General features: G+C 46.5%; 1 protein-coding gene across 3 annotated transcripts in view; it reads right to left on the minus strand.

Annotated features, from left to right (window-relative positions):
* The window catches only part of NAF1 (nuclear assembly factor 1 ribonucleoprotein), a 732295-nt gene that overhangs the window by 573463 nt on the left and 131665 nt on the right, over window positions 1-27167 (minus strand). For all 3 annotated transcript variants that reach the window (XM_069631362.1, XM_069631363.1, XM_069631364.1), the window contains exon 3: window positions 14535-14706. In XM_069631362.1, the coding sequence (XP_069487463.1) occupies window positions 14535-14706 (172 nt within the window). The remainder of the gene's footprint in view (window positions 1-14534; window positions 14707-27167) is intronic.

The raw sequence follows: 27167 nt of genomic DNA on the forward strand, positions 1-27167 counted from the left end.
TCGGCACATGAAAATAAGCATTCTGGAGGTCCAATGACACCAACCAGTCCTGAAGCTGAAGGGCCTGAAGGATCTGAGAAAGAGTGAACATCTTGAACTTGTCCTTCCTGAGGAACTTGTTCAAGTTTCTTAAGTCCAGGATGGGTCTCAGTCCTCTGTCCTTTTTGGGGATCAAAAAATATGGGGAGTCCATCCCATGTTCCTCTCCGCTGCAGGTAACGGTTCTATAGCACCTTTCTCCAGCAGGGTTAGAACTTCCTGCTGTAGGAGCGAGTCCGAAAACTTCAAAGGGTGTCTTCCATGGTGGATTGCTTTGAGGTTGCATTAGAAAAGGAAGGCAGTAACCATGGGCTATTATTTCTAGAGCCCAAACATCTGAAGTAATGGCTTTGCCATTCTTGCAGATGCTGTGACAGCCTGCCTTCTACAGGTGTTTTGTGATAAGTGGTTTTGTGGCGGTTGCTCCAGCCGCTGATGGCAAAGAGGCTGTAGCTGGAGCTGGCTTTGCACGTTTTGCTCGTCCACCGCGAGTGGCCTTTCTTTGGCCCCTTTGACTGGCCATTCCTCTCGTTCTTCCATATGAGGAGTAGTAACGATAGGATCGCCCCCTCCAAGATTGATTTGTCGCACGAAAGGGCTGAGGTTGCCTGATGGCAGCTCCCAACAACTTGGCAGCTGCCTTTGAGGTCTGCAACCTCTCAAGGCTCTCGTCAGTCTTGCTGCCAAAAAGCTGAGACCCGTCAAAGGACATGTTCAGAAGACAGTTCTGTAAGTCTGGTGCAAAACCCGACTTCCGAACCATGCAAATCTACGCATTACTGTGCTAGTGGCCATGGACCTGCTCACACTATCAACAATGTCCAAACCAGATTCAAGGGATTCCTGCATAGCTTTGTTTCCATCTCCAACAATGGCTAGGAATCCTTCCCTTTCTTCCCCTTCTGGTATGTGCTCCACCGCCATTGCAATAAACTCCCAAAGAGTGTACGAAAACTTTGCCAAGACACAAGTGGAGTTGGCTGATTTTAATGCTGTGCTCCCAGCTGAAAATACCTTCCGTGCCCAGCCATCCACACGCTTATCGTCCCCGTCTGGAGGGATAGACGGGTACGCAAGTTTGTTAGAAGCTGTGGCTGCCTGTATGACTAAACTTTCGGGAGTGGGATGTTTAGACAGATAGCCGGGGTTGCTACTGGCAGGGCGGTATTTTGAAGTAAGGGATTTTTTCACTGGAGGAATAGAATACGGCGTCTCCCAATCTTTGGCCACCCTATTTTGTAAGGCCACATGGAAAGGTAGAATTGGGTCTTCAGTAGGACCATGGTCCAGTATGTCTGTAAAATCATCTTGGACAAATTGGGCTGTAGGCCTGGCCCAGCCCAAATAATCTACTACCTTAGTCATTAACTGACAGTATGATGGATTGGCATGTTCACCTGGCTCCGGTCTACCAAATTCATTTTCTGGGGACGTATCAATACCACTTGCATTGTGCAATGATTCAACCAAATCCTTCATTCTGCTTTCTTCTGAAATCAGGCATTCAGGAACATTTGGAGTACCCATTTCAAGCCCAAAAAGGTACATTTTCCTCATCAGATCTTTCTTGTTCCTCAAAAATTGAGGTCAGGGGTTTGAAAAACTCCTTCCTAGGCAGAGGCTTGAAAACCTTCTCTGGAGGAGGTAGAGGAGTGCTAATGGGTCCTGAATGCAACCAAGGTGTTTTAACCGTTTCTTTCTCTCTTCCTAGCTGATCTTGTCAAGCGGGAAGTTTCGGCGTCGAGGGCGTCGACAAAGGCGTCAATAACATTGACTTAGTACCCGACTTCGACGGCATCGGCGTCGAGGCACTCTTCGAAGACTTGCCCTTTGAGGTATGTTCAGTCTCGAACGGCGTCAGTGACCTCAAGCGGTCGACTCGACCGATCTTTTTCGCTCGACGTCCTAGAAGGTTCTCTATCCTTCCTCCTTCGATCACCCAGGTTCGAGGGCACGCGAGTGTCGGAGCGCTAACGCCCCCGGCCGGCTTCCGTGGAAGGCGCGGGCCGAGGCTTTGCTTTCTCGAACACCTCCATAATTTTTACTCTAAATGCTTCCCATTCTTCGGATGATGAATGTTTTGTGGGACATTTCATCCTTTTTGGGGATTCATCCGAAGACGAAGTGGAGGGGGATCTGTGGCGTTGTTTCTTTGATTTTTTAATCAAAGACGACGAGCGATGGGAATTGCTTCGGGTCCTAGACCGATGCCTTTTGCGTCAAGGAGATTTCTCCTCACGGGACTTCGACTTGACGCTAGAAGCTTTTCGGTCGGACTTATAACCTACCTGCAGTTTTCCCCCTCCTCTCCCGCAAGGCTTTCCCCGTCATCGCTTGACACTTCATACAGGCCTCCATGTCGTGGCCTTCTCCAAGGCATCATAAGCACTCTCGGTGCAGATCGGTAATCGATATTTCTGCATTTTTTGAAACCCGATTTCGGGGTCGTGGTCGGCGTCGATGACGAAGACATATTTCGTTATTTATTCTTCTTCACCGAACACGAGGCGCGCCGAATCACCGAAGCAATGTACACTGCAGAAAAACAGAAATGAGGCCAACGGGCGCCGCGCGTGCTACTTATACACCCAATGAAGTCACCCTCGATGGAGGCCTTCGAGGGACCATCAACTCGACATCGACGCACGGCGCCCTCTGCCGAAATTTTTTTCCGAATCAGCTGAAGCTGGATGGAATACATCAAAGATGAGGAATACGTTGGAGGACACAATCTACAGTCCCTTTTCTATCGCCATTTATCTGTTATCAGACATCTTAGAACTCGCGCCGTCTCCATAGTTGCAAAGGAAAGACGCTTAACCTCACAGCAGCTGCTGTTCTGATCGGTCCCCCTCGATGAAGGTAAGCGCTAGCAGTACTACACTATCGCCTCCCCGGGATAGTACATCCATCACAGATCTGACCCGTTAGCGGGGTTAACCTATTGTTTCATTCTTGCAGGGTTTAATACGTGCATATTGTGAGTTTTCTCACTTAGCTGCTTAACGTCCGAATGTGTACATAATCTGATCGGCGCATTTACAGCCGCCGGACCGTCTGACCGAACATCTTTATACTCAGGTCGTGGAGCGTGACAGTTTGTGCTACATCATTTTTTTGAGGACATATTCACAAGGTATTTTATTTACCGACTTCCAGAAGTTATCTCAGATAATCGTTGTACTTTATATACAAGGTTGTTAATGTACGCCCCTGATATTTTTTGTACTTGCAGACCAGTCTACTTATAACAGGCTGTTCTTCTGAAGCAACGCTGCCTTGCGAGTGGCTGAATCTGAGACTGTCCGTCTCTCACTATTCCCATTATTAGGGACCAATCCACTGTCTACATTCATTCTTCAGGTATACCTTTTGGATATGCACTAGCCGTTCCACTTCTACTGTTCATCATCTTGTTCCTACTTACATACCATCTATCGTCTTTTATGTCTCCTGTCGCTACAGAAATTAAACGGTCTCCGGTTGGAGGATCTTACCCGCGGAGGTTAATCACACTACCTGAATCACCATTCTCGATCTTTTCTGCACCTTGAGTTTGGAATACACTGCCTTTGTTGGTAATTAGACTTTTCCATAACTATCCTTCACTGTCCTTATTGTGGGCTATATGGATCTTTAGGACAGACACACTCACCTTGAAACTCTTCTAGTCACTGGGTGTTCATGTTGCTTGTCTGTCAAATCGCCGTCTTGAGCGAATCCCCATTGTGGACATGAACAGATTAACGCTATAAAATCTAACCAGCACCACTTAACCTTGAATCATGAGTCAATGTGCCCACCCAGTACAGGGTAAACTAAATTGATGTTCTTTTGTCTAATATATGACATACAAAAATGACAGATAGGTTACCTGATGACACTTGAATGTACAGCACATGCATAATAGCCTATGTTAAGCTAACAATGACAATTTTGTAAAAATGTCCCTTTTTTTATCTTTTTACATTAAGAATTCAATTTTGGCCTTATGAAGAAGAGGATAGTATCCTCGAAACGCGTCGCCACTTGAATTGGATTCCACCATTTCTTCAAATTTGCTGTGACCTATTGATGCACTTTTTGCTTCTTTCCTTAATGTTTCTTTGTGAATGAACATTGACTATATATTTGCTACTTCTGAAGTTCCAGTCCCAGAAGCACTGCTTTTATGCAGAAAAACCCCCATTCAAAGAAGCCTATCTGTCACTCATACATGCTAAGTGGTGAGCCAGGCTGCTCACCACTGGCCCAATCAAGACATAGTGCGACTTGGGTTGCTAAGGCAACACAGTCCAGGGTGCCAATTCCCCCACCCACACATCCTCTGAATCCCAGACAGAGTGGCACCAGCTGGAGGGCTTCTGTGGAGAAGCCCGCCAAAAAGTGGAACAAAGGGCCCGACCTTGGTTGGAGTTACAGTGACGGACATGTACGCCATTTTGCGAAAGAGTTCTGGCAAAAAGACCCAACCGGTGATTTTATATTAATTAAATAAACCGGCGGTATCTTTACAATACACCAAAAAAGTGGTGTGTTTAAAATGAAAGGGAAAATCCCGGTGGAATATTTTGTGTGGTAACCACTGCCACCAGCCAGAAACTCGACAAGGGGGGACTGGGCAGTGCCCCCTTGGAAACAGACCCAGGGGTAATCTAATTAACCCCTTCCAGTACTTCCACAATATGATGCTTTGTACTGGTTCGGTTCACAATTTTGGACTAATAAAGCCAAATGGTGACTTTACATGCCCTGGGAGACAGTAATCAGTCCAGGGTATGGAGTCTATGTTTGGGGGTCACTATGACACCCCTGTGTTACAGCACTGAGGGTACTGTGTAACACATATACCAAAACAGATGATACCCTATGGAGTAAAAGACCCCATAGCCCCATACAAGTCAAAGACATACCTCAAATCATGCCTAAGAGTGGGAAGGAAAGAGTCTCACTCTTAGCAGGAGAAAAAAAAATCCAGCAAAGCTGCTGGTGGACTCACTAGGTTTGAGGAATTAGCCTTATAAGAGAATTCTCCCTAACATACCCCCCGCCCCCCACATTCAGTCAAGTGTTGATTGCAGTTCTCCCTAATACAAGGAAGGACACAAAAATGTGTGCATTGTACAGGCCGACATTTTCATGAGGACGTTACAACATTCAAACGGGTCATGTTGTTAATGGTTCACTAGTATCCGGTGGGATTCATACCAGGGCGAAGAATATGCTGCATAAGACAATGTTACAAATTGGGCAAAAGGGAAGAGGGGACACCCAGTCGTATTGGCCTTAGATGCAGAGATGTTCAATAGAGTGGGGTGAGAGTTTATGTATGCTGTTCTGGAGAAGTATGGGATAAGGGCAATTGATGCAGCCACGGTTGCGTGGGCGACAGTAAATGGGAATGTTTCTAGACGGTTTGGCTTGCAACTATTTTCTTGAGAGTCTATTTGCTTGATGGGGAGGCTTAATGCCCTGAACATGAACTTCCTTCCTTTTACAAATGCTGCCAATCAGGATACCTGAACAGATGTTTAAGGAGGCAAAGAGAAGAAGCTAGGTTTTCGATGGCTGGGGAAAACGCAGAGGGTGGCTTATACCAAATGAATATTGCCTAAGGAACAGGGAGGCGTTTGTCTCCCAGATCTGGGTATTATAGGGCGGCACAGATGAGGGTATTTCTACTTCACTTGAGGATAGACTCTCAAAAGCAACAGGTTTTCCAAGAGAATTTGATGTTGAGACCGGTTACAGCAGGAGAATGCATATGCTCTCCAAGGGAGAAAAGACAGGTCTGAGAACAAAGGACCTTGGCAGTGCTAAGGGACATTTGGAGACAGTGTCCGGGGATAAAAGGTGTTACGTCATGGCTATCTCCTTTGAGCCATCTATGGGTGCCACCAGTGAGAGATGAGTTGTCTGACCAGCTGTGATTTCAGGAGTTGTACGAAGCAGGTTTGTAAAGAGTGGCACAACTGTGGGTTAAGGGGAAATATATTTTGTTACAGGAGTTGGAGATGGCATTGGGGATGAGTAAACTCTCTGCGTTTCATTACTTACAACTGAAAGGAGCTGAGATGCCAGCGAAATGGAAGGACAAGGTACAGCGGGAATGGACTATTCTCGAATCCGTCTTGGACACATGTAGCGTAGTAAATATGTCTAATCTCTGCTCTTTTTATGGAATTTTGGGGAAGGCGAGGGGAAACAGTACGGAAAACCGCAGATCTAAATGGGAAAGGGACAAGGGTAGGGATATTGATGAAGCATTGTTGGGGCCAATGTGCAGGGGAGTCCACAAGACGTTGATTGCATATCAATATGGGCTTCACCAATGACAGCAGCCTGTTCATCCAGAAACACAAACAAAAAGGCCCAAATAACCTGGCTCAGAAGCTCTACCCTTTGAGAAAAATTAAATCCTTCATCCAGCCAGGGGGGATTTCTGGACCATAGTGCAGGCACTTGTGGTCTGGCACAATATGAATGGTGGAAATGCTCTGCCGACAGGGCACCCAGCTGCTCACTTGGCTCCCCTAAAAGCAGTCCACCACGCTGCAGCACGTCTTCTTACGGCAGCACAGAAATGTGTCAGAATTAGCACAATCCTATGCTTCCATTCCAAGCCAGGATACTGTTCAAGACAGGATGTACAATCTACCAAGTAGTCGCAGGTAGCACAGCAGCATACCTAGCAGCTAAGCGCCACATATCTGGTGGCACACGCTCCTCACATAGCAAATCTACCTACTGGCTTGAATCGCAAATCGTCCACAAAAAGAGGGCACACAAACAATCCTCCTCTTGTCATGCACCCACCCTCTGAACTAGAGCCTGGTGTTGGCTCGGAATGCCGCCACAATTCTCTAATTTTGCAAATCTCTCAAAACTAGGCTCTTTCAACAATACCTAACCATGGACTAATTCCAATGGACGCACACACCGACGCACAGACCCCACAGTACTGTGCTACTGTTAAAAGATGTCAGCCCAAATGCTGGCTTCCCACACTCTACCGAGCGCTGTTGCTCACAAGCTAGGTCTGTGCTTTAAGCAATCAAAATAAATATAAGATGCATGGGATTAAGCGGTTATATAGAGGGCAGTACGATCTGGTGAGGCTATCTTGAATGTTCCTGGCTGAGGACACACAGTGGTGGCAGGGCTGTGGTCAGAGAGCCTCTTACTGGCACATGTGGGGGTCCTGTGATGAGGCGCAGTGTTTTTGGAAGGTGGTGTTGGGATGCATCAGGGGAGTGGAAGGATTCGCAAAACAACTGGCCAGAGTATTGCTGCTGTTTAGGTTGGAAGATAAGATATTATATGATCTGAAATGGCATTTATAACGCGCCTACACACAAGTGTTTCAAGGCGCGACGAGGCCTGGGAGGGGAAACGCATGGAAGATAAAGACAACGATCCCACTAGGCCAGGTTGAGATCGCGCAAGTGCCGGGGAGTGGGTGGAAGTCTTTCACATATGATACACTTCCTGCTGCTGGTGGCCAATGACGTTTTGGTAATTGGATGGAAAAGGGAACGCATGCCAACCAAAAGGGAGTCGGGGAACAAGGCTAAAGAAATATACCGGATGGATAAGATTACTGCTTCATTGCATGACATTACAGCTTCGAGGGAATGGGAATGACTAGACTTCCTGTGGAAAAATGTGGAAGGTAGGATTACTTAGAGGAACTTGAGCCGGGTAGATCAGAGGGAGGAGATCGCGTATACAGATGAAGGGAAAGGTTTGCCCACTTCCAACAGATATAAAGGATAGTGAGCCTGAAAACTTGATAGGCCGGAGAGACATGTTCCTTAGGTGGAGAAATACAAGGGGATCCTTGGCCCAATTGACTGCTTCCTCAAACATCTGTTCTGGTATCCTGATGGGCAGTATTTGGAACAAATCTAGGACTCTAGGAAGGAAATTAGTGTTCAGGGCATTACGCCTCCCCATCAAGGAAATAAAGAATACCAAAAAAAATAACTCTTAGGAGAATCAAACCCCATCTCTTTACAACCCGTTATCAAACAGATTTTTCAACACTGCTTGTCCAAATGCAGTGTCTGATCTGGCACTGGATCAAAGCAGTAATACTACCAGAACACTGATGGCGTGGCCCAAGTTTCTGCTTTGCCAATTATCTCACGCCACCTGCCTTTGGAAGGCTACTACACTCCTGCAGCCTTTGTCCTGACCACATGACCGTGCATTCCTGCTGGTGGGGTTTTGTTTTGTGATTCCTAGGCTTCCATATTGGCAGCTAGTATCCATTCTCGCCAGGCACTGATGGGTTTGCTGAATAGAAGAGTAAAATCAGAGTTCCGATAGCTTGCAGGTATGTACTGCAAGCATCGACCTGCACCCTTTCTGGTCAAGATACGTGGAAAATTATAACACCTATTCAAAGGAGCTTGGAGAGAAAGTGTCTGGCTGCTGCTACAATGTTGCTGAATCTCTCCTGCGTAGGAAACATCTTGGAAAGAGTGTCCCACCTTAAACCCAGGAACACCAAATTCTGAGAAGGAAAAAGTTCCAACTTCTTCAGGTTTATCGTACATCCTAGATTGAGTCAAACCTCCACTTGCTTCTGATTGAAAATTGTCACTTTCTCTGGGGAACTGGAGCTGATTTGCCAGTCCGCCAAATAGGGATATATGTGATGTCCTTCCTGCCCGAGTAGGAATGCCATTGCATTCATGACCTTTGTAAATATTTCTGGAGGCGAGTCCAGGCCAAAAAGGTAGGACCTTCTAGTGAAAATGATGGCCCATCGAACTGCAACATCAGCCTTTGCGGTTGGAATATGGAGACATGTAGATATGCGCCCTTGGTCCAAGGAGCACATCCAGTCTCCCCTGCAGAGTGCCTTGGCACTGTGAGCTGGCATCACCATCTTGAATTTTTCCACTGGAAGGGAAAGATTGAGGTTTGATAAGTCCAGGAATAATTGCGGGCCGACTGGTTTTTCTTGTGGATCTGAAGATCCGAAAGTAGAATCCTTGACCCCTGATGGCCTGGGGAATTGTCTCTTCCGCTTGATCCTGAAAAGCTTTAGTACCTACTTGTGGAGTGCTTGAGAGCCAATCTGAAGTAGGGGTGGGAGCAGGGTTTGAGGGAGTGGGAGTCAAAAAACCATTGAAATGATGGATAGTAGCCACAGGTCCTGAAGTCTACCCCCTTACTGTGGTATCGTGGACCCAGATGCCAGCCTTATTGATTTTCTTTTACTCGGCTTGTGAGGCAGAGAAAGGAGCGAGAAAAAAACATTTGTAGCTGTGCAACTGCTTCCTGTGATGCGTGCTAGGGGAACACTAGCAATGCTTGGCCCTCCTTTCCAGGAAGCCCTTGAAGATGCCAAATGAGAGGCCACTGATCTGACTTGTCCTTATGAGAAACCCGTGGTCACAGGGTTCAATAATATTGCCAGTAACAGCCATCTGAGTGCTTTTTTTCTTCTTCAATTCCGCATCAGGGGAGGACTGGAAAAGCTTGTACCTTCAAAAGTAAAAACTAAAATTCTGTCTTGTACATCAGACGTAAAGTTGGTGGCAAGCATCCAAGCTGAATGTCTCCTATCCGACCTGACACATCCCTCTGCTTGGTGTGTCTATGTGTGATACTGATGCTTCTAGCATGCCCTGGGTGATAACTTTTGTATCTGCCAACTCAGCTTTGAACGCTGCTCATTGCTCTATTGGCAAGTATGGGAGGATGTCTCAGATTTCCCTTCACAGCTTTTGACTGGCAGCTGCCAACAACGGATCAGCATAAGCCTGCATGAGGTGTAAGCCAATGTTTAGATAAACTGTTTCGCTAGGCTGGGAGGATAGCCGAGGAGCAACGCGTTTGTCTTGGAAGCAAGACAATGCATAGCAACACAGGTTTAAATCTCGGACTTGCACTTTTAACCTGGTCTCTGGTATTAAGCGCATTATAAAAGAACAATTATTATAATTACCACCAATGAATGTGGCTGTGGGTGGGAAAACAACAGGATAGTCTCATCCTTTAGCTGTCTGAACCTGGCATCTAAAGACTTATTTACAGAATGTGGTTTCACCCACAATTTCTTTGCCACTTCTAACATTTCCTTCTGCAGAGGAATGTCAGACCAACTAGTCAACCTTAGAGATAAGATTTCTGCCAAAACCACTCCTTTTCAACAAGGAACACCACTAACACTGCCATGCAATCATGGAATGCCTTGTAGAGGATGAGGAGGATACACCATCCTCTGCCATCATAATCCTAACATCAAGGAGATATGTCAGACTGCATAGCGACTTTAGACAGAGATAACTCCTTCTCTTAAGAATCTCAGAGTGGAGCTGGTGTCTGAGAACAGGGTCCCTCGGCTGCTACTTAAGAGCCGTAGCTGCCTAAACTGGCTGAGGAGACGGCTGTGGTGGAGGAGCCGGAGGATGTGGTGGTGGTCAGGTGAGAGTGGTTGGGGGGGGGGAGTGGTGCTGTGCAGGGGTTTAGCGGCAGAATCGGCTGTGCAACCTGAAGGGAAGGCTGAATCTGAGGTACCACTGGACTAAGAGACCCCTGAGGGTCTATTAAGTTCCGGGACCCTGTCAGAGGTAAGCAACTGTCAAGATCTACCCTCAACCTGCAGTTGTCCCATTTGCTGGTCCATCCATTTTCTTATCCAACACCAATATTTATTTTCCTCCTACTATTATGCATTCTCCTGAAGAGCCCCCATAACTCGTCAATCTGATCAAAAACAGAACATTGTTCTGCATTAGGAGCATAAGCAGTGCTCTAGCATTAGCGGTACCAATGTGGCAGCAGAAGCTATATACATTATCGGTTTAACGCAAAAGCGTAATCTTTCCTAAAGAGGATAGCGGTCTCCAGGAACTCTGTCCTAAATAGCTTGAGGTTTCTCTTTATTCGTCCCAAGGCTATAAAAACTTTCTTTTGTTCAAAAAGATGGGTTTCTTGCAGAAATAAAACTGCAACCCCTTTCATTTTAATGTGCAACAGTCTATCCTCCTTCTATGGGGTGTTGGCCCCCTTAACGCTCTATGAAAGCAATTTCCATTGGGTCGCCATCTAAACAATAGAATGAGTTTCTGGCCTATTTTATACAGTCTAATTTCTTTACATAGTCCCCGTAGCACCATAAGAAGCTAAAAATGCAGGTTATCATCCATTTACACCCGTTATATGTATAACCCCTAGTGGCCAAATGAGGCAAAGGGAAGCGCATAAGAGACACACCAAAACAGCAATCAAGCATGGGGGGGGCGGTCCCAGACCAAACCGTCACAGTATTCCTATTTTACTACTAATAAAACAATATAGCAACAAATACAAACTTGTAAGGAATCGAGAGTAAGACTCAGACCCACTAACCAGTTTCAGTTTGACATATGGCTTTTATTGTCAAAATATTAAAGGGGTTGTGGAAATCCTGCCTTTCCCTAGCTCTATGAGGGGTTTCCCCTGCCTCAAAAAAATTAATGAACATCTGTGTCAGGATTTTAAATAGAAGAGCGTCCACCATCGTGCGTCCAAAACCCTAAACTGGCCCTTGCATACAAAACTCAATATAACGTGAAAAAAGGATTTCTGTAAGCTATGTGTAGCTTTCTTTCAAAGTCCCAAACACAAAGTTCAAAGGTACAGAAAAGAAAAGGACTAAAATTCCACTAGAGGAAGGGGTCCTCCCTTCTCGGAGGTTTCTTCTGGTCTTCCACGGTCTATCTGGTATTTCCAGAAAAAGGTCATGTTCCTTGAGTTTCTCCACTTCTATGCTTCCACAGTTTTAAGGAAAATAACTCTTTCCTTTTTGCTACTTCCATTTTCACCATTCAATACTTTAACACCTGTCAAGTTTACTCAATGGGCCTGATTCTTTCCTTGACTCTCCTTTAAACACAGTTCTTTTGAATATTCAGTGTCTCTCACTTTGAGTCTCAATTAGCCTTAAAAGGGTAGGGTTCTTCCCTTTTCCATTGACTTATGTTCCACAATATCAAGGATGGGTTTTGGCCTCTGAGCTTTCTAAATCCTGTTCCTATCCCTTGTATACGATACTACCAAGGTATTGTGACTATCACTTATCCTTAAAAGAGGTATGATTCTTACCTTTTGTATTGGTTAGGACTGTTCCACAATTTCAGGGCGTTGGCTTTACTCCTGAATTTGCTTGTTTTTTCTTACCCCTGGTTTACTCTCCTGTCAGCGTATCACAACCTTGGTTCTTGAGTGCAGGTCACAGACTTGCACATGGTCTGGTTCACTTCCTTGTCAGGGCTTTTTCTATTGTCTCATGGGTGCGAGTACCATACTTACTGTTTGCTTGGTTCACTATCCTGCCAGGACTTTACTGTTCTCAGTTTACTCTTTCTTTCATCCAGGAAATAATGTTTCTCCATTATTGAGTCACCATCCTTTTCTTAGCAAAGTTCGTATTTGTATCAATTCCTCTTCTCAAGCATTGGCTCACCAGCCCTTTCTTAACAATGTTCGTATATGTATTAACTCCTCTTTTCAAGTATTGGGGTCACTACCTCTTTCTTAACACTGTTTGCATTAATTCCTCCAATTTCTGTAATTGAGCTCTCTCGCGCTGCCAAAGGTACACAGTATTCACCCTGAAGCACCCCAGTACCCCATTCACCATCTCTGGGCTTACCTGTCTTCACTGGCGGCTTTGGTGTTCCTTGCATCTTTCAGTCTTCTTCCCTTTTGATCTGCTGACTGGGAGTGCATCACGTTAGCCGCTTTGTACCAGCTTTGCCTTCCTCGGTTTCTGTCTGCTCCAGCTGCCTATGGGAATCGTGCAGTGAACTTCTCTTGGCTTGGTTTCTCTGCACGCCATTCTCGCCAGTCTCAGCATCGTCTGCTACAGTCCCAACCAGCATCAGAACAGACTGGATTGAACTGCAGTCTTGGTCTTGTATTGCTGTGTCCATTTTAAATTCCCTTGCATTGCTTAGCAGTTTACTAGAAAGTGGCGTTAGCTTACTGCTTCTGGTCATCCTCATTATTCCATCCCTCTTCCTTGTCTCAGTATCATAGAAGGGGGAAAGGTAAATACGATTGTTGGCCAAGAAAACCTGGGAGATCTCCATCCATATTACAATAGGCTATGTGGACATGCTACAAAGGCACATGGGCATCATTAAGAATTACAGCTGAAGTATTGTTTTGATCTAGTACTTTCCTGCCTCTCTGGTGTGTGTCCTCCCCTACATGGTCCTCCCGGAAATAGCCACCCCCAGGGCCAGAGTGCGTCTGCCTTTCTGTGGCTACTACTATCCCGGGATACCACCTTCACAGCCTATGTTTTTCAAAATAAATTCACCACGTCCCACATTATTCTCTTAAAGGACTCATTGTGATGCTTGTGTGGTGTTGATCATTCCACTTTTAGGTTGCTTGCTGTCTACCATTTCCTCGCCTTTAACATCCGGTCACTTGAAACCCCAGTCTTGTCCTCCAAGGCCATCTCTATAGACCATAAAAACAGAAGCAGTGTGCTTTATAGTCTCAATAACACATCTCTCCTTCGCCTACTCTTCTTCCAGTCTAGAGGTTTCACCAATCACTTAATTTTCTCTCCCTCCATCTTCGCTTACCTACCCCTCCACCTACCTCTCCATTCATTTCACTCCTAACACACCCCCTTCTGGTTCTCCCTCCTTTTATACTGCAATTGGGATGATAATGGGGAGTAGTGGGCTGGAGAAGTTGTGTGCTTATCAGAGGTGGGCCTTCTGATTGGAAGGGCCTGTATAAAAACTAGAATTTCAACATGATATTCATTGCTTACCGCCCTTATACTTCAAAAACCAAATGAGAAATTATATCCTGCTAGAACCCTTTGCTCTTCTAACTCGCGGCTCCTTCAAGTACCCAATTTCACGAAAAAGATTGGGCTACTGTAATTTTCTTATCCAAGCTGAGAAAAGACTTGAAGACCCTACCTTCCAAGCTAAAAACCAGAGACCACCAGAGATTCATTCAAGGATTCCTGAAGACCAATTTAAAAACATTAGATTTTTCAACACAATCCAATCTTGTTACTCCATTCCCCTTCCACCTCCATACTACGGACTGCCTTAAAAGAAAATCCATGCTACTGGTCAATAAATCCTGAGCTCTGAAGCAGACTTTGGGCATTTTAAAAATGCCAATAAATAATAATAATATAACTACAGTTACAAGCAAGAAGGTGTGCATTGGCGTGGTTAGCATTCAGAAAAAAATTGAATCTACAACTGTGCTTTACTAAAAAAAATGTCCATGTACATTGCATATAGGTGGTAAATAAATCAAGATGCTGAAGGGGTAATCCACGGACACAATCATTTACAACAAAAGATTTAAGTTTCAACAGTGCTATCGAACATAATGAACTACACCAATGGCCCTTTGGAGGAAACTGCCAATTAATACAATGATTGTAAAGTTATCCATATAAATAAAAAGGCATCATGGTAAAACAGGTTTGAACACTAGAATCATTCACTTACATTAAGATGCAAAACTTCTTTTGGTGTTACAGGAAAGCCCTTGCCATCTCTTCCCGTTAAGTCATCGTCTTCATCGCCATCCAATAGCAGCGCTGTCAAAGACACAGACGAGGCAGTTGTGGTAGAAGTAGTAGCAGGGGAGGATGAAGATGAGGTATCAGAGTCTGTGTCACTACAATAAAAGAAACAACGTGAAAACAAACTCTTCAAGAAAGAAACTAAAGTAATACTTATGTGACCGGGTCAGGATCTTGACCTGGTCAAGGGGATCCAAGTCCCTAACCCTCCCAGAGCGTGCGCTGTATATGACTGCTGGTACCACTGTCCCTTGCACAACACATGTCAGTCTCTCTTCTGGACAGAGTTCTTTTTTTTGTCTTTGTCACAAATACACCTGGGCGCTGCTAAGAAAACCCAGACTAGAATCAGAAATTAGACCAATACCCAACCTACCAACTTCAAGTAGGCCCCAGGGGAATAGAGGGGCAACAGCGAATGAAATGGTGAGTAAAGGAGAGACATAAATCCTTCTTCAATCCGAATGGGAAACTGAAGAACTCGTGGAGAAAGCCACAAGGAATACAAGCAGGCCGAGCACATGGCTGCCACCCTGCCAATGGAGATTGAAAGGATGCAGACAAAAATCTGTTTTAAAGAAACCAGGTGAAGTCCCAAACCCCAGAGTTATAGCTTAGCCAGTGAATGGCCTGGTATAGCATGTGACCAGAGAGTCCAAAGGGAGCCAGGGGTGTGTTTGAAGGCGGTAGGGTGGACTACAAAAGCCCAGCCAGCACAGAGGAGATTGAAAGGGGTTTGGGTGAGATAAGGTGGCACAGTTGTGGATCCAAGAGACTAGGCGGAGGGTGGACAGTGGAGCAAAGTGCTGAGGTTACTGTGCCGTGCATTGTGAGACTGCAGGTAAGGTGTTGCATGTGTGATAGAGTGGTACCAGTTAAATCTAGTGAAGTGGGGGGGATTTGAAAAGAGTGAACAATGGAGAGGGAGGGGGAAATAAAGTGTAGGGGAATTAGTGAGAGTGATTGTGACAGTGTGTGTTAGGAGGATGCGGAGAGAGCACAATGCAATAGTGGGGGAAGTGGTGAGGATACTGTGAAGAAAAAGGGAGGGAATTGTGAGATGGGTGGCGAGAGTGGGAGAAGATCAGAAGACAGAGGTGTAGATAGGTGATTGAGAGTAAAAGGAGGGAGAGGGGAAAAGCAAAGGAGAGCAAGGAGTGTAGAGAGAATAGATTGGGAGAGGGGAGAAGACATGCAGAGAAAAGGAGATTGGAGCTAGAGACAAGAGGGTGAGAGTAGGAAAATCTCAGAGTGAGGAGAGTGGAGATCAAAGTAGAGGGAGAAAGAGACCGGGACTATTTCAGGGGAAGAGAAAAGTGGAGAAACCCCAGTGAAATCAGTCTGCTGACAAAACTGAGAAGAGCATTTCATAATTCCCTGAGGGAGCTAGATGGAGAAGGCCACAATCTTTAGGTTTTCCTCCAGGATTAGAAAGGACCTAAACAATAGTGGTCACCATGCTTTAAGAGACTGGGGACATTCCTGAGGTTAGAGATGCCTGGACTAGGGTGGAGAGAGAACGTAGGGCGGTTGAGTGAGCCGTAGGGAACCCCTTAGTTTCAATCGACCCAGTCTTACCAGACCAGTTCTTTTAAAACAATTTAACAAAGCACTGTTATACGGCTGGCTGCTCTGCCTCCCTTTCCCCCCAGGTCTCCTAGGGTCAAGAGGGAGAGAGCCAGCACAGTGACAGTCAGCACTTGGCTGAGACGGCAGCCAGGGCCGTCTAGGTAGGAGAGAAGTGAAGTTCATCGAGGACACCCGGCCCCCGCATGTGACCGCGTAGTTTACCAGCGGGCTGTGGTTTGTTTTGAAAATTGCTTGGGCGATTTAGCCACCATTCCAAACTGACGTCTCCTGGTCAGTTCACGCAGTTGGATGAGGAGTAGGGGGCCCCGCGAGCAGGAAGTCCCCATTTGGCGCCCTTAAGCTTGCTCACTGGAGTAGTGCCCGCAAGCTTTTTGCCCTCCTGAAACTCGCTTCACATTAGGTCTGGTGGTATATTTCTGGGTTTTCAGCAAGCCAACGCCCTTGGGGGTCCGTGTTAATACCTCCCTTTGTAGTTTGTCCTTCTCAGGGGATTCCTGGGGTCAGATAGATCTGCACTTACCTAAGGTGAAATGGTTCAGTCACAATAGAGACTGGTGACAGAACCAGGAAGTTTATTTAGCAAATGGGAAAGCGATTCTCCTCAGGGGATACCGTTGGTCCGAAATGCTATGCATTTATCAAAGGTGAAAGTGTTCAGTCACACGAGAAAGGCCAGTGACAGAACCAGTATTTATTTAATGAATGCGAAAGCGTTCCACCTGTGACAAGAAATGTGGTGAATTTATCAAAGGTGAAAGTTTTCAGTCACACGAGAGGCTGATGACTCTAAAGCTTAGCCATTCAGCAAACGAGGGCGTTTACTCTTCAGGAATACTGGTGACAGGGAAATTAATACATGTAGAGCAGCGGTATTCAAACTGTGGGTCGCAACCACCCAGGGGTCTTCGGGTGCATCCCTGGGGTGCCCTGAGAGCTCAACATGAAATATAAAAAATAAAAAGTTTTTTTTTTTTTTTAGATTGGAAGAAATGGGCAGAGGTGGCTCACATGGTCGGGCTGAAGCATGAAACTGTCTCAGACAACAATGAAAAAGTGGCCCGCAAGTGTAAATGGATATTCATTCCTTTAGCCACATAGTACGTTGCTACTGTACCGTCATAGTACGAGTTGTGCTTGCGGGTGCCTGACAGCCCGCCAGGTCTGACCTGGCAGGCAGTGTGGCACCCACGAGCACAGCTCGTTGGGTGTACTGGCACCATTATTAACAGTGCCGGTGCATCAGAGCTCCCCATTCCCATTGAGCCCTATGGGGCTCGAATGGGGATCTACCCGTACTGGCACCCGCGAAAGGGCAATTATCAGGCCCGCCCAACTCAGCATGACCCGGTAATTACCCATTCGCGGGTGCTGGACCCGTATGCAACTCCGGCGGCAGCCGTGCCACACAGCTACCGCCAGGGTTGTAATGAGGCCTACTGTTTCAATAGTACCCGAGGGGGTTCTTGGTGTTAAAATGTAAGTAAATAGTGATATATTCAGCAACAATGGTCAAAATTACTAACTGCATAGTTAAGTAACTCATCAAACTGGTCCACATTGGCCAAATTGGTGGCCCATTTTGACTGGCCCACATCAGCATTTTAGGTTTTTGGTACAGGCATTGCCCTATAGGCCAGTCCGAGCCTGGCGGCTCATCCATAATGGCGAGGGGGAGCCCACCCAGTGGCCCCTCACCCATATGGAAGAACTAAGGAGCAAGCCCAGTGAAACCGTGAGCACTCCCTCAGCTGCTTTTTCCAGCTGATGGAGTGCTCCTGGGCTGGCTGAGCTGTCAAAAGGAAACACTGTTTCCCTTTGACAGTTCAGTTTAGTTCCCCAGCCGCATATGCTCACTGAGCCATGCAAGTGCTGCAGCGTTTTGATTCGCCAGCATTGCATAGCTCATTGGAAATGCTGGCTGGGGCAGTGCATGTCTGTATGTCCGAGGGGGAGCTCCTGCGCCTACTCGCACATACGGACAGAGCAGCCTGGAACAGGGCGTTTCAGCACCCACACGCAGGCCAATGCAGAAGGTACATTTATGTTCATTGTTTTTATTTAAACATGTGTATGGATGCGTGTATGCTTATGTTATGAGTGATTGTATGGCGATGGATGCTCGTGTGAATGATAGCTGTATGAATGTGCAGCGCCTTGTATACACACATAATCATGTTGATTGTGTTAGGCCCAGTAGGGCCTAGGGGACAGGGATGGTATCTTTTTACTGGACATCTATCATAGATGTCCAGTTAAAAAATGTCATGCCTGCCCCCTGTGCCCCGCCAGCACCAATTGCAACTGTTTGGCTATTTAACCATTTTTGTGTTAAAAGTATGCTCTACAATGCAACATTTTAGCCCATTATAAACTATGGGAAAAGCTAGACGGCATCAACAGTCCATCCTCCCTTCTCAATGTAATAATGTTACTTTAAACATAGAACACAGCAGTTGTAAAATGGAGTATAGGAGAGCCACAACTGCAGCTTTTGATGTACAAAAAGTGGTAATCCAGTGTTTGCAGGCACCTAAACTTTGTCCCTATATATCCATGGGGCTATTGAGCTATTGGTATCTGCAAAGACTGATGCACCTTTTCTGGGTCAGGATAAGTTCCCCGTACTGATGTTCACCGATCGAATTTATTTTCAAACTTTTGCGATGGCCACGGATTGACGCTGAACTGCTCTAAAACAAAGTTCATGGTATTTAGGCCACACAGAAGCAAGTATGTACAGCTAGTAATTCAGGTCGAGGGAATTATCAACCAGGTCTCATCGGTCGACTACATGGGCCCAAGGTTCATGGACACAGGAAATTGGTCCTCGCGGGTTTAGAAAGCTCATCTTACACTTGGCAGATAAAGCTCTATAACCACAAGGGCTTTTGGAGCACATTAAGGGGACGACTCTGGCCTATAATAGATATCTAAAAGCTCCAAGAGCATCAAGCTGCGCTTTACGGTGCAGGTGTGGTGCCATGCAAGTACTATTCATTTATACAGAGCCTTTTCCCATTAATATGGTCTCAACGCGCTTGTGGTGGGAACACCCTCGGGGACAGCAGACCAGAGTAAGGGAACATTCTCAGAAAAGGCTTAAAATGCAGGTGTGCACTTGGACCAAATAAGGAAAGAGGTGGGCTAGCCAGGCTCCAGTAATTAGACACTACAGAGAACTTGTTCTTTTTTTAGAACTCTGTTTATTGAGTTTAAATAACACAACAAGACAAACGTGAATCATAGGCATACCTCAGGTCAAGGCAGTATGGCAGTATCACAAACAAGAAGAGCCCTGCTGGGCCAAGAACCGTATGACATTTGTGGGACAAGTTCGGTAACCAATGTTAACAGCGGTACAGATCTACTTTCATTAATGGATTTCAGTGAGCATCAAGCCATTTAACCCATATTTTTTCGAATTTGCGGGGGCAGCCCCGTGCGTTATAGATCCGGCGTTCCGAGGCAACGCATCTGTCCAGCTCATTACTCCAGCGGTTCAGAGACAGTGGGTCAGCAGAGCCCCAAATTGCCGCGATTAGTCTTTTGCTTGCCCCCAATGCTATCGCGAGAAACATTTTTTCATATTTTGAGAGGTCAACTTCACCCCTGATGCCTAAGAGTACCATTTTGGGATCCCTAGGGATCGGTGTTGCCAGGGCAGCTGAGATCATGTTAATACAGCTCTCCTAGAAGACCTGTATCACCCGGCAGTCCCATATCATATGGTAGAAGGTGGCAGGTTCCGTTTTGCATCCAAGGCACGTCTCTTCTTCCAATCCCCCCCAATCTGGCCATGGCCGTGCCTGAATGGTATGAGCGGTGAAGGATTCTCAATTGTATTAGCCTGAGTTTAGATTCTATGCCAATTTCTCTAGGGGACATTAATGCCTCAACCAAGTCTTCTGGTTCCAGGTGACCTATATCCCTTTCCCACTTCTCTTTGAGCCCTTCGAGCTGAGGAGCCCTGAAGGAGTTAAGGGCTTGATAGAGAGTGGAAGTGACCTTAGAGGCAATGCATTGCGGGAGGATGTTGGTCTCAATGGGAGTAAAGGGGGGTATGTTTGTCGTATCAGGGAATTGGGTGCGGATGGCCAGAGAACTTGTTCTTAAAGAATGGTGGGGAGGAAGTGGGGCAGAAGTGGTTATTGGTGGAGAAGCCATTTGTCTGTGTCTTCTGTGGTGGAGGAGGTGCCCCAAAACCTGCATTGCAAGCCACCAGCATAAAGCTTCCAATCCGGCACCGACCGTGGCGCGGAGAGGGAGTGTGCCAGAAGCCTTTTCTCTGTCTACTGTGGTGGAGCAGGAGCCCCAAACCTGCATTGTAGGCCACTAGCATAAAGCTTCCAATCCAGCACGGAGCGTGGTGAGGAAGTGGGGCAGCAGTGGTTATTGGTGGAGAAGCCTTTTGTCTGCGTGTTCTTTGGTGTAGGAGGAGCTCCAAACCTGCATTGCAAGCCACCAGCATAAAGCTTCCAGTCTGGCGCAGAGAGGAAGTGAGGAAGAAGTGGTTATTGGTGGAGCGTATTAAGTTGTTCACCAACAAATCCTAAGTACTTTGGATAATTCTGCCTGTGCACTGCGAACAAATATTTAAGCAGGGCAGTTTGTGCGCTCCCTGCAGCCTTGGCGGGCCCCTTCCTCGGGTTGCGTGTTTGTACTGGTATTGTGTCTCCAAGGATTTTGTGGCCACTCCAGTTGGATTGAGTAAACCACAAACTGCTTTTTACTTCGGTTGGTGCTCTCGCTTGGTTTCCCTTGTGGGTCGGAATATCTGCAACGAGTGCTTGTCTTTGCAGATATGTCGGGTGGGGGGGTGGATGAGAGACGGACTAAGGGTGCTCCTTGAGCCGTTGGGCATTCCTGGCTTGGCCTGCTTTACTTCAGCTCGGGTTTGACCGCAGCCGATGTTGGCAGACTTTTTTTTTTATCCTTAGAACTTTGATCATTGAACATTGGATATTGGAATACTGGGGACATTTGAGCTGCAATTTGAAGTAGCGCACGCTGCCTCAAAGCGTTCCGTTTGGCTCTTTTTGTTTTCCTCCTTTAATCTTGGAACCGTTTTGTTTTTGACAGGGTGATATGTAATCTTTTACATTTTAGAGTACTTCATTGCACGATTACAGCACTTTTGTGGTAATATGTTTTTCTTGTTTTTAATTGGCAAATATGGTTAAAAGAAAGGCAAGGGATGAGGGCGGACACAGGAAGTTGGCCCTTAGTGCCAAGAAACAGAAGCAGTCTACAAAATTCAAGCCAGCTTTGAGTACCAAGCTGCCAGCCTTGCAACTTTCCCTGGACCTATATCTAAAAGATATGGCAGGGAAAATTGAAGACCTTATACAGGTCACCGTGAAGGCTATTTGGGAATCTTCCTCTGGTATTGAGGATTTCACGGAGAGTGGCATTGGGTTGGCCCGAAATCTGGAAATGTATGCCCGGGGGAATATAATTGGAAAATGGGAAGGAACAGCAAAAGGCTTGGAACCCCTGTTATGGCGAGCCCTTCGATTGCTCAAGCTGATGAAGTACTGGAAGTTGGTGCACGGGAGGACGTGGATGGGAAAGGTGAGGTTGGGGAGCAGGGGGGATTTGTGGTAGTGCCTATGGGGAATGAGGGTGCGGGGGGAGGGGGGAGGGAGTGGTCGCAGCAGCATTTGGGGACTCTTATGTGTCCACCTCGGCAGAGGATGTTAAGACTTGGATGGAAGCCTTACTGGATGGGAAGGTTAAGCCATTATATAAGCTTCTAGACACCTGGAAATGAGCCTTTCAGGATAAAGGACTTGAGGCAATCCATATGGAGAGGTGCCAAGTAAAAACTTAATCTTAGAGCTACTCAAACCTTTTAAGAGTGGGGTTATAAATACTCTTGCCTTCTTGGATGATTCTGTCAGGGATCTAAAGAAGAAAGTGGAGGAAATCAGTTTGGACAGGGCCAGTGCATTGGGCAAGGAGGTCCTGTGACAATAGCGTTGCAGAGTTTCGAGAGGGGTGAGGGGGAAGAGGAGGGTGGAATTGGGGCGTGGGGGCAAGCAGAAGGTACACTACATTGTAATGTAACAAATTTGAACACAGAGAAACTAATAAGACCACTGCAGGACTAAATAATTGATTACCCATGGGTGATGAGGGTTCTTGGGGGTTCCGGGGGGGACTAAGGAATGTAGGGAGAGGAGTGTTCTAAACCTGCCCCCGGTGGCAGCCCCATTAAAGAGAGTAATTATGGGTGTAACAGGACTGCCAAAGGATGGCTACAAATCCACTAGCTCAGTGATGAACAAGGCAGTCCATTGGATCAATACTAATTTGATGGGCCCAAGCATTGATCATAGCCTTGATTTGATGGCTAGAAGGGTAGGCCCACACCGAAAACCGGTGGATAGGGACTGCATTATAGTATCCTTCTCAGAGACCCAAATTGTTAGTCATCTAGTAAACTCGAACCCATCTAGTGGTCGAAAGCCAAATGGCTCCAGACTTGATGGTAGGCAGGTCTCAATGTACTTTTTCTATTCGCCTTCCGAGAAAATTGCCAAGGGGCGATAGCAAGGAAGAGGGGGGGGGGGTATGAAGAGGGTAGGTGGCCCGTTCTGGAGTTATTAAACCAAATCCTTATCTTCAGGACAACTCTGATTCAAAAGGGCACAAGCATTGGTCGGGTGTCTACGAAAGGTAGGGAGGACGCCGATCTTGGAATAAGGACCTCTAATCGGTTTGATCCTTTCTCCTCTATAGATGAGATGGATTGAAAGTCAGCCACACAGCAGCCCCTGGCAGAGCCTGAGGTGGGGAGAGGGGGTATCTGCACAGACATAAGAGAAGGCTCAGTGGGGTTAGGGGAGGTATCGATGGTGTTGGGGGTCTTGTCATGGAACATCGCTGTATTTGAGGGGGGGGATTGGAAAAGGTGGATACTATTGAATTTCTCAAGTCCCATGAAATAATTCTTTTACAAGAAACTTGGGCTTGGGACATCCCGCTTTTAGATGGATATGCATCGTATGGGATACCAGCCAGGAAAAAGTCTAGCGGCAGATGTTATGGGGGAATGACCGTTCTGATCAAGGCCTCATTGAGCTGTAGGATTAAGGTTGTAGAGAGGAAGGTGGACTTTTAGCAGATGCTATTATTACCCCCTAAGGGAGCCCCAGTTGCTATAATACATTTTTATAACAGCCTGCATGAGGCAGAGGTGAACCAGTTGGGGAAACTCAAGGATTTTTTAGATGATTATCTAAGGAAGGGAGTGTATGGGGTTTGTATGGGGTGGCGATTTCAATCTCAGAATGGGCTCAGGATTACAGGGAGACTTCTGGAGGATCCGTCTCTGAACATACCGAAACCTCTAATGAAGGACTCTCGGGTGTGTGTGTGTGAAGGCACTCCAGTTTAGCGCATGGCTAACAAAAGGGGGCTATGCAATCTGTAAATGGTCACATTGCACCGGATATCCCGGGAAACTGGACTTTCCATAACCATTTGGGTTCTTCTACAACCGATTATTTTTGCCCATCTCTGAACCGGTTGGAAAACATTGCTGGTTTTGAAGTAGTGGTGGATCTCAGCAGTAACCACAATCCCATAGCTCTGAAACTGAAGAGGCTAGTTGGTGAGGAAGGACCGCTTGACGGCCCATCATGTTAAGCGGGAGCCGTCTCAAAAAGAAGAATACATTGGGAGAGAATCCGGGAGTCTGGTTTGCATTTAGGTATTTTGGCAGGGAACACTCTGGAAATGGATGGAATTCTAGAGAATGAGGCCAGCTCAGAACAGGTAGTGGAGTGTTTTATTGGTATATTGGGGGCACTGAACGAGGGCTTTGTGGCCCAGTGCACACAAGAAGTTAGCTTAAGCATGAGGGGATGTTTGATTCACACTGCATTTCAGGAAAAAAAAAAACTGCCTTGAAATCTCTGGTTACCTCTAGGGGGGAGATCATCCAGGCAAGAGCTCATTATCGCTCTGGCTAGAGAAAAGGAAAATGGAGATGAACAAGTTACTTACCCCTGGTAAGGTTTTCGACTGGATGTTCCTCCCACGTATTTCTTATCTTTGATATTCCAATATCCAGAGTTGCTGCTTCGGAAAACAACATTTTAGCAGGGGGCACAGTGCGTCCATGCCCGTCAGAGGCCTCCGTCTCGACGTCACCAAAAGGTATATGTAGCACGAGCAGCGCTCGTTGGCTTCAGTTCCGTTTTTACGAGTCAAGGATTTATCTTGTGCCCGACGGTTACTCCTCACAAGAGAGCGTAGGCTGCAACCGCAAGGGAAATTTTACTGCAGGGTAGGTTGGGAGGGGCGATAAGAACATCCAGTCGAAAGAAGGTACCAGGGGTAAGTAACTTGTTCTTCGAATGGATTGTGTCCTCCCGCGTATTCATCATATTTGATACACTCCCAAAGCAGTTTAAAGAATTTGGAGGAGGGAGTCAGAATTTTGTATGACATTAATAGATTTCATGGGTGTGTGCACGGAATGCAACACTGCTTGGCCAAATGCAGTCTCCTGACCTGAAGAGTCTAAACTATAATGTATAATGAAGGTGTGTACAGACAACCATTTGGCAGCTGCACATATATCCCTTATTGGTACTCCCCTCTGTAAAGCAGAAGTTACCATGACCCTGGTCGAATGAGTTCGTAGGCGCTACACAGGATCTTTTCCCACCAGTTTGTAGCATTCCAATATTGCTAATATAATCTATCTGGATAGAGTTTGTTTGGTAATAGCCATACCCAATTTGTGACCCGAATAGCCCACGAATAATTGGTCATCCTGTCCTACCTTTGTTATTCTGGATATGTAAAAGCTCAGTGCACGTTTAGGGTCAAGCCTGTGAAGCCTTTCCTCTTCCTTCCCAGGATGTGGAGGAGGGTACAAATATGGTAACGTTATCTTTTGGGTTCGATGAAACTCAGACACAATTTTGGGGAGAAAAGTGGGCTTCACTTTCAGTACCACTTTATATTTATAAAAGATAGTGTAAGAAGGCTTGCAGGATAAAGCCTGTAGCTCACCCACCCTTCGGGCAGATGTAATTGCTACTAAAAAGATGTTTTTTTTTTTTAGAGAGAGTAACCTCAAAGGGCAGGAGTGTAATGGCTCGAAAGGAGCCCCCATCATAACACTAAGTTGAGATCCCAAACTGGGACTTGAAAAGGGATTGGAGGGAAAACATTTGCCAGACCCTTTTAAAATTGTACTATTAAAAAGGTATCTTTTTTTTTTTTAATCAAAGATTTTATTGATTTTCAAATTTAAGCAACATTACATTCATCTCTCTACGCTCCAGGTATGGGACATGGGAGGGGAAAAAACAAGGGGGGAGGGGGAGATGGGGGGAGGAGAGGAGGAGGGATGGCAGGGGAGGAGCGCAGCAGACAAGAAAACAATAACATTAACAATTCAGCTTCAGGGACCATGGTACATTACGTCGAAATTGACATCGGATGCCGTTGTGATATAGGGTGCATTTAGTAGGTTCAGTATTTCCCCTTTAGTGGGCCTCCCACAGTCTTATCGGCTACAGTACTTGCTCATGACTCTCAGTCATCTTCCTCCCACCTTTTCCATATTTTCTCTGCTTTTTTCGGGCAACCTCTTGCTTTGTACACACGGTGCTCCATTACGGCACATATGTCCACATCCGTAACCCATTGCTCGTAACTGGGTGTTCGTTCCGAGCCCCACAATTGTGCAATGTTCCGCCTGAGGATCGCCATCGCAGTGGACCATAGCAGCTTCTCATAGCGGGAGAGGTCAGATTCACCGGAGATCCCTAATACCAATTGCTTCGGGCACTTCTGTATCGGTTTACCCAAGACTCTGGATAGTTTGTCACAGCATTTCTGCCAGAGCTGCTGGATATTACCACACTCCCATAGTATATAAAAAAAGGTACCTTCCTCTCGCTTGCAGCGCAGGCATCTTGCATCCGAAGCCCTGCCCCAGCGGAAGAGGGCCACTCTCGGGTAGTAGGTGCGGTGCAGGATCTTCAGCTGGACCAATCGGAGCTTTGAGGAGATACTTGTTTCTCGCGGGTACATCATGGCCTCCACCCAGTCCTCTGGCAGTAGCTGGCCTACATAGTGTTCCCACTTTGCTTTTAGACTGGAAAGTTCCAATGTCGCGAATGAGGTTATTAAATTGTGGAGGTAACCTTCCGATCTACCCGATCTAGGACTATGTTGCGTTCTAGAGGGGAGCTTTCCGGCAGATCTTGTATGGTCTGGCGATGGGCCGACCAAGCATGGCTCAGTTGCATATGGTGGAACCTTTCTGTGTCCGGCAGGGAGAATTTTTCTTGCAATGTCTCGAACGTCGCTAGGTTGTCCTCATGCACATCTCTGACATTGGAGACACCGCGTTGGGTCCACTCGGGCCATCTTGGCAGCTTTCGTACTTCAGGGAGGTTGCAGTTGTTCCACAACGGTTGGGCCATAGTTATTTTCCCTCCCCAGCCCAAGTAATGAAGCGCTTCCTTCCAAACTCCCATTATGTGGGACGCCATGTCTGGTTTCGGAGGTCGGTCCAGGTCCCTGTAGAGGAGCTCTATTGGTTTCATCGTGGTGTTACAGTGGAGGCCCCTGATGTGTGGTAGGCCCCTGTCGCCATGAAGCATATCATTCACCACTTCCATTTGGCCGGCCCAATAGTATGATTGCAGTCTGGGCAGCCCAATCCCCCCTTCCCAGATGGACCTCTGAAGAGTGGCAAGCGCGATCCTCGGGTGTCCACCCTTCCAGAGCAATTTTCGTAGGATGCATTCAATTTTGTGGAAGTCCTGGTGGTGAATGTACAAATGTGCGTTTTGCAGGATGTATAGGAACTTGGGAAGGGCAATCATTTTGAACAGCGCTGCCCTTCCCAGCAGCGTCAGCTGCAAGGAGATCCAGTGGCGAGTGTCACCCGCGAATCTTGTTATCAAGGGAGAGAGGTTCAGTGTTGTGTACTCCG

Source organism: Ambystoma mexicanum, chromosome 6q, assembly GCF_040938575.1.
Source record: "Ambystoma mexicanum isolate Mex_15411 chromosome 6q, UKY_AmexF1_1, whole genome shotgun sequence".
NCBI classification, from domain to species: Eukaryota; Metazoa; Chordata; class Amphibia; order Caudata; family Ambystomatidae; genus Ambystoma; species Ambystoma mexicanum.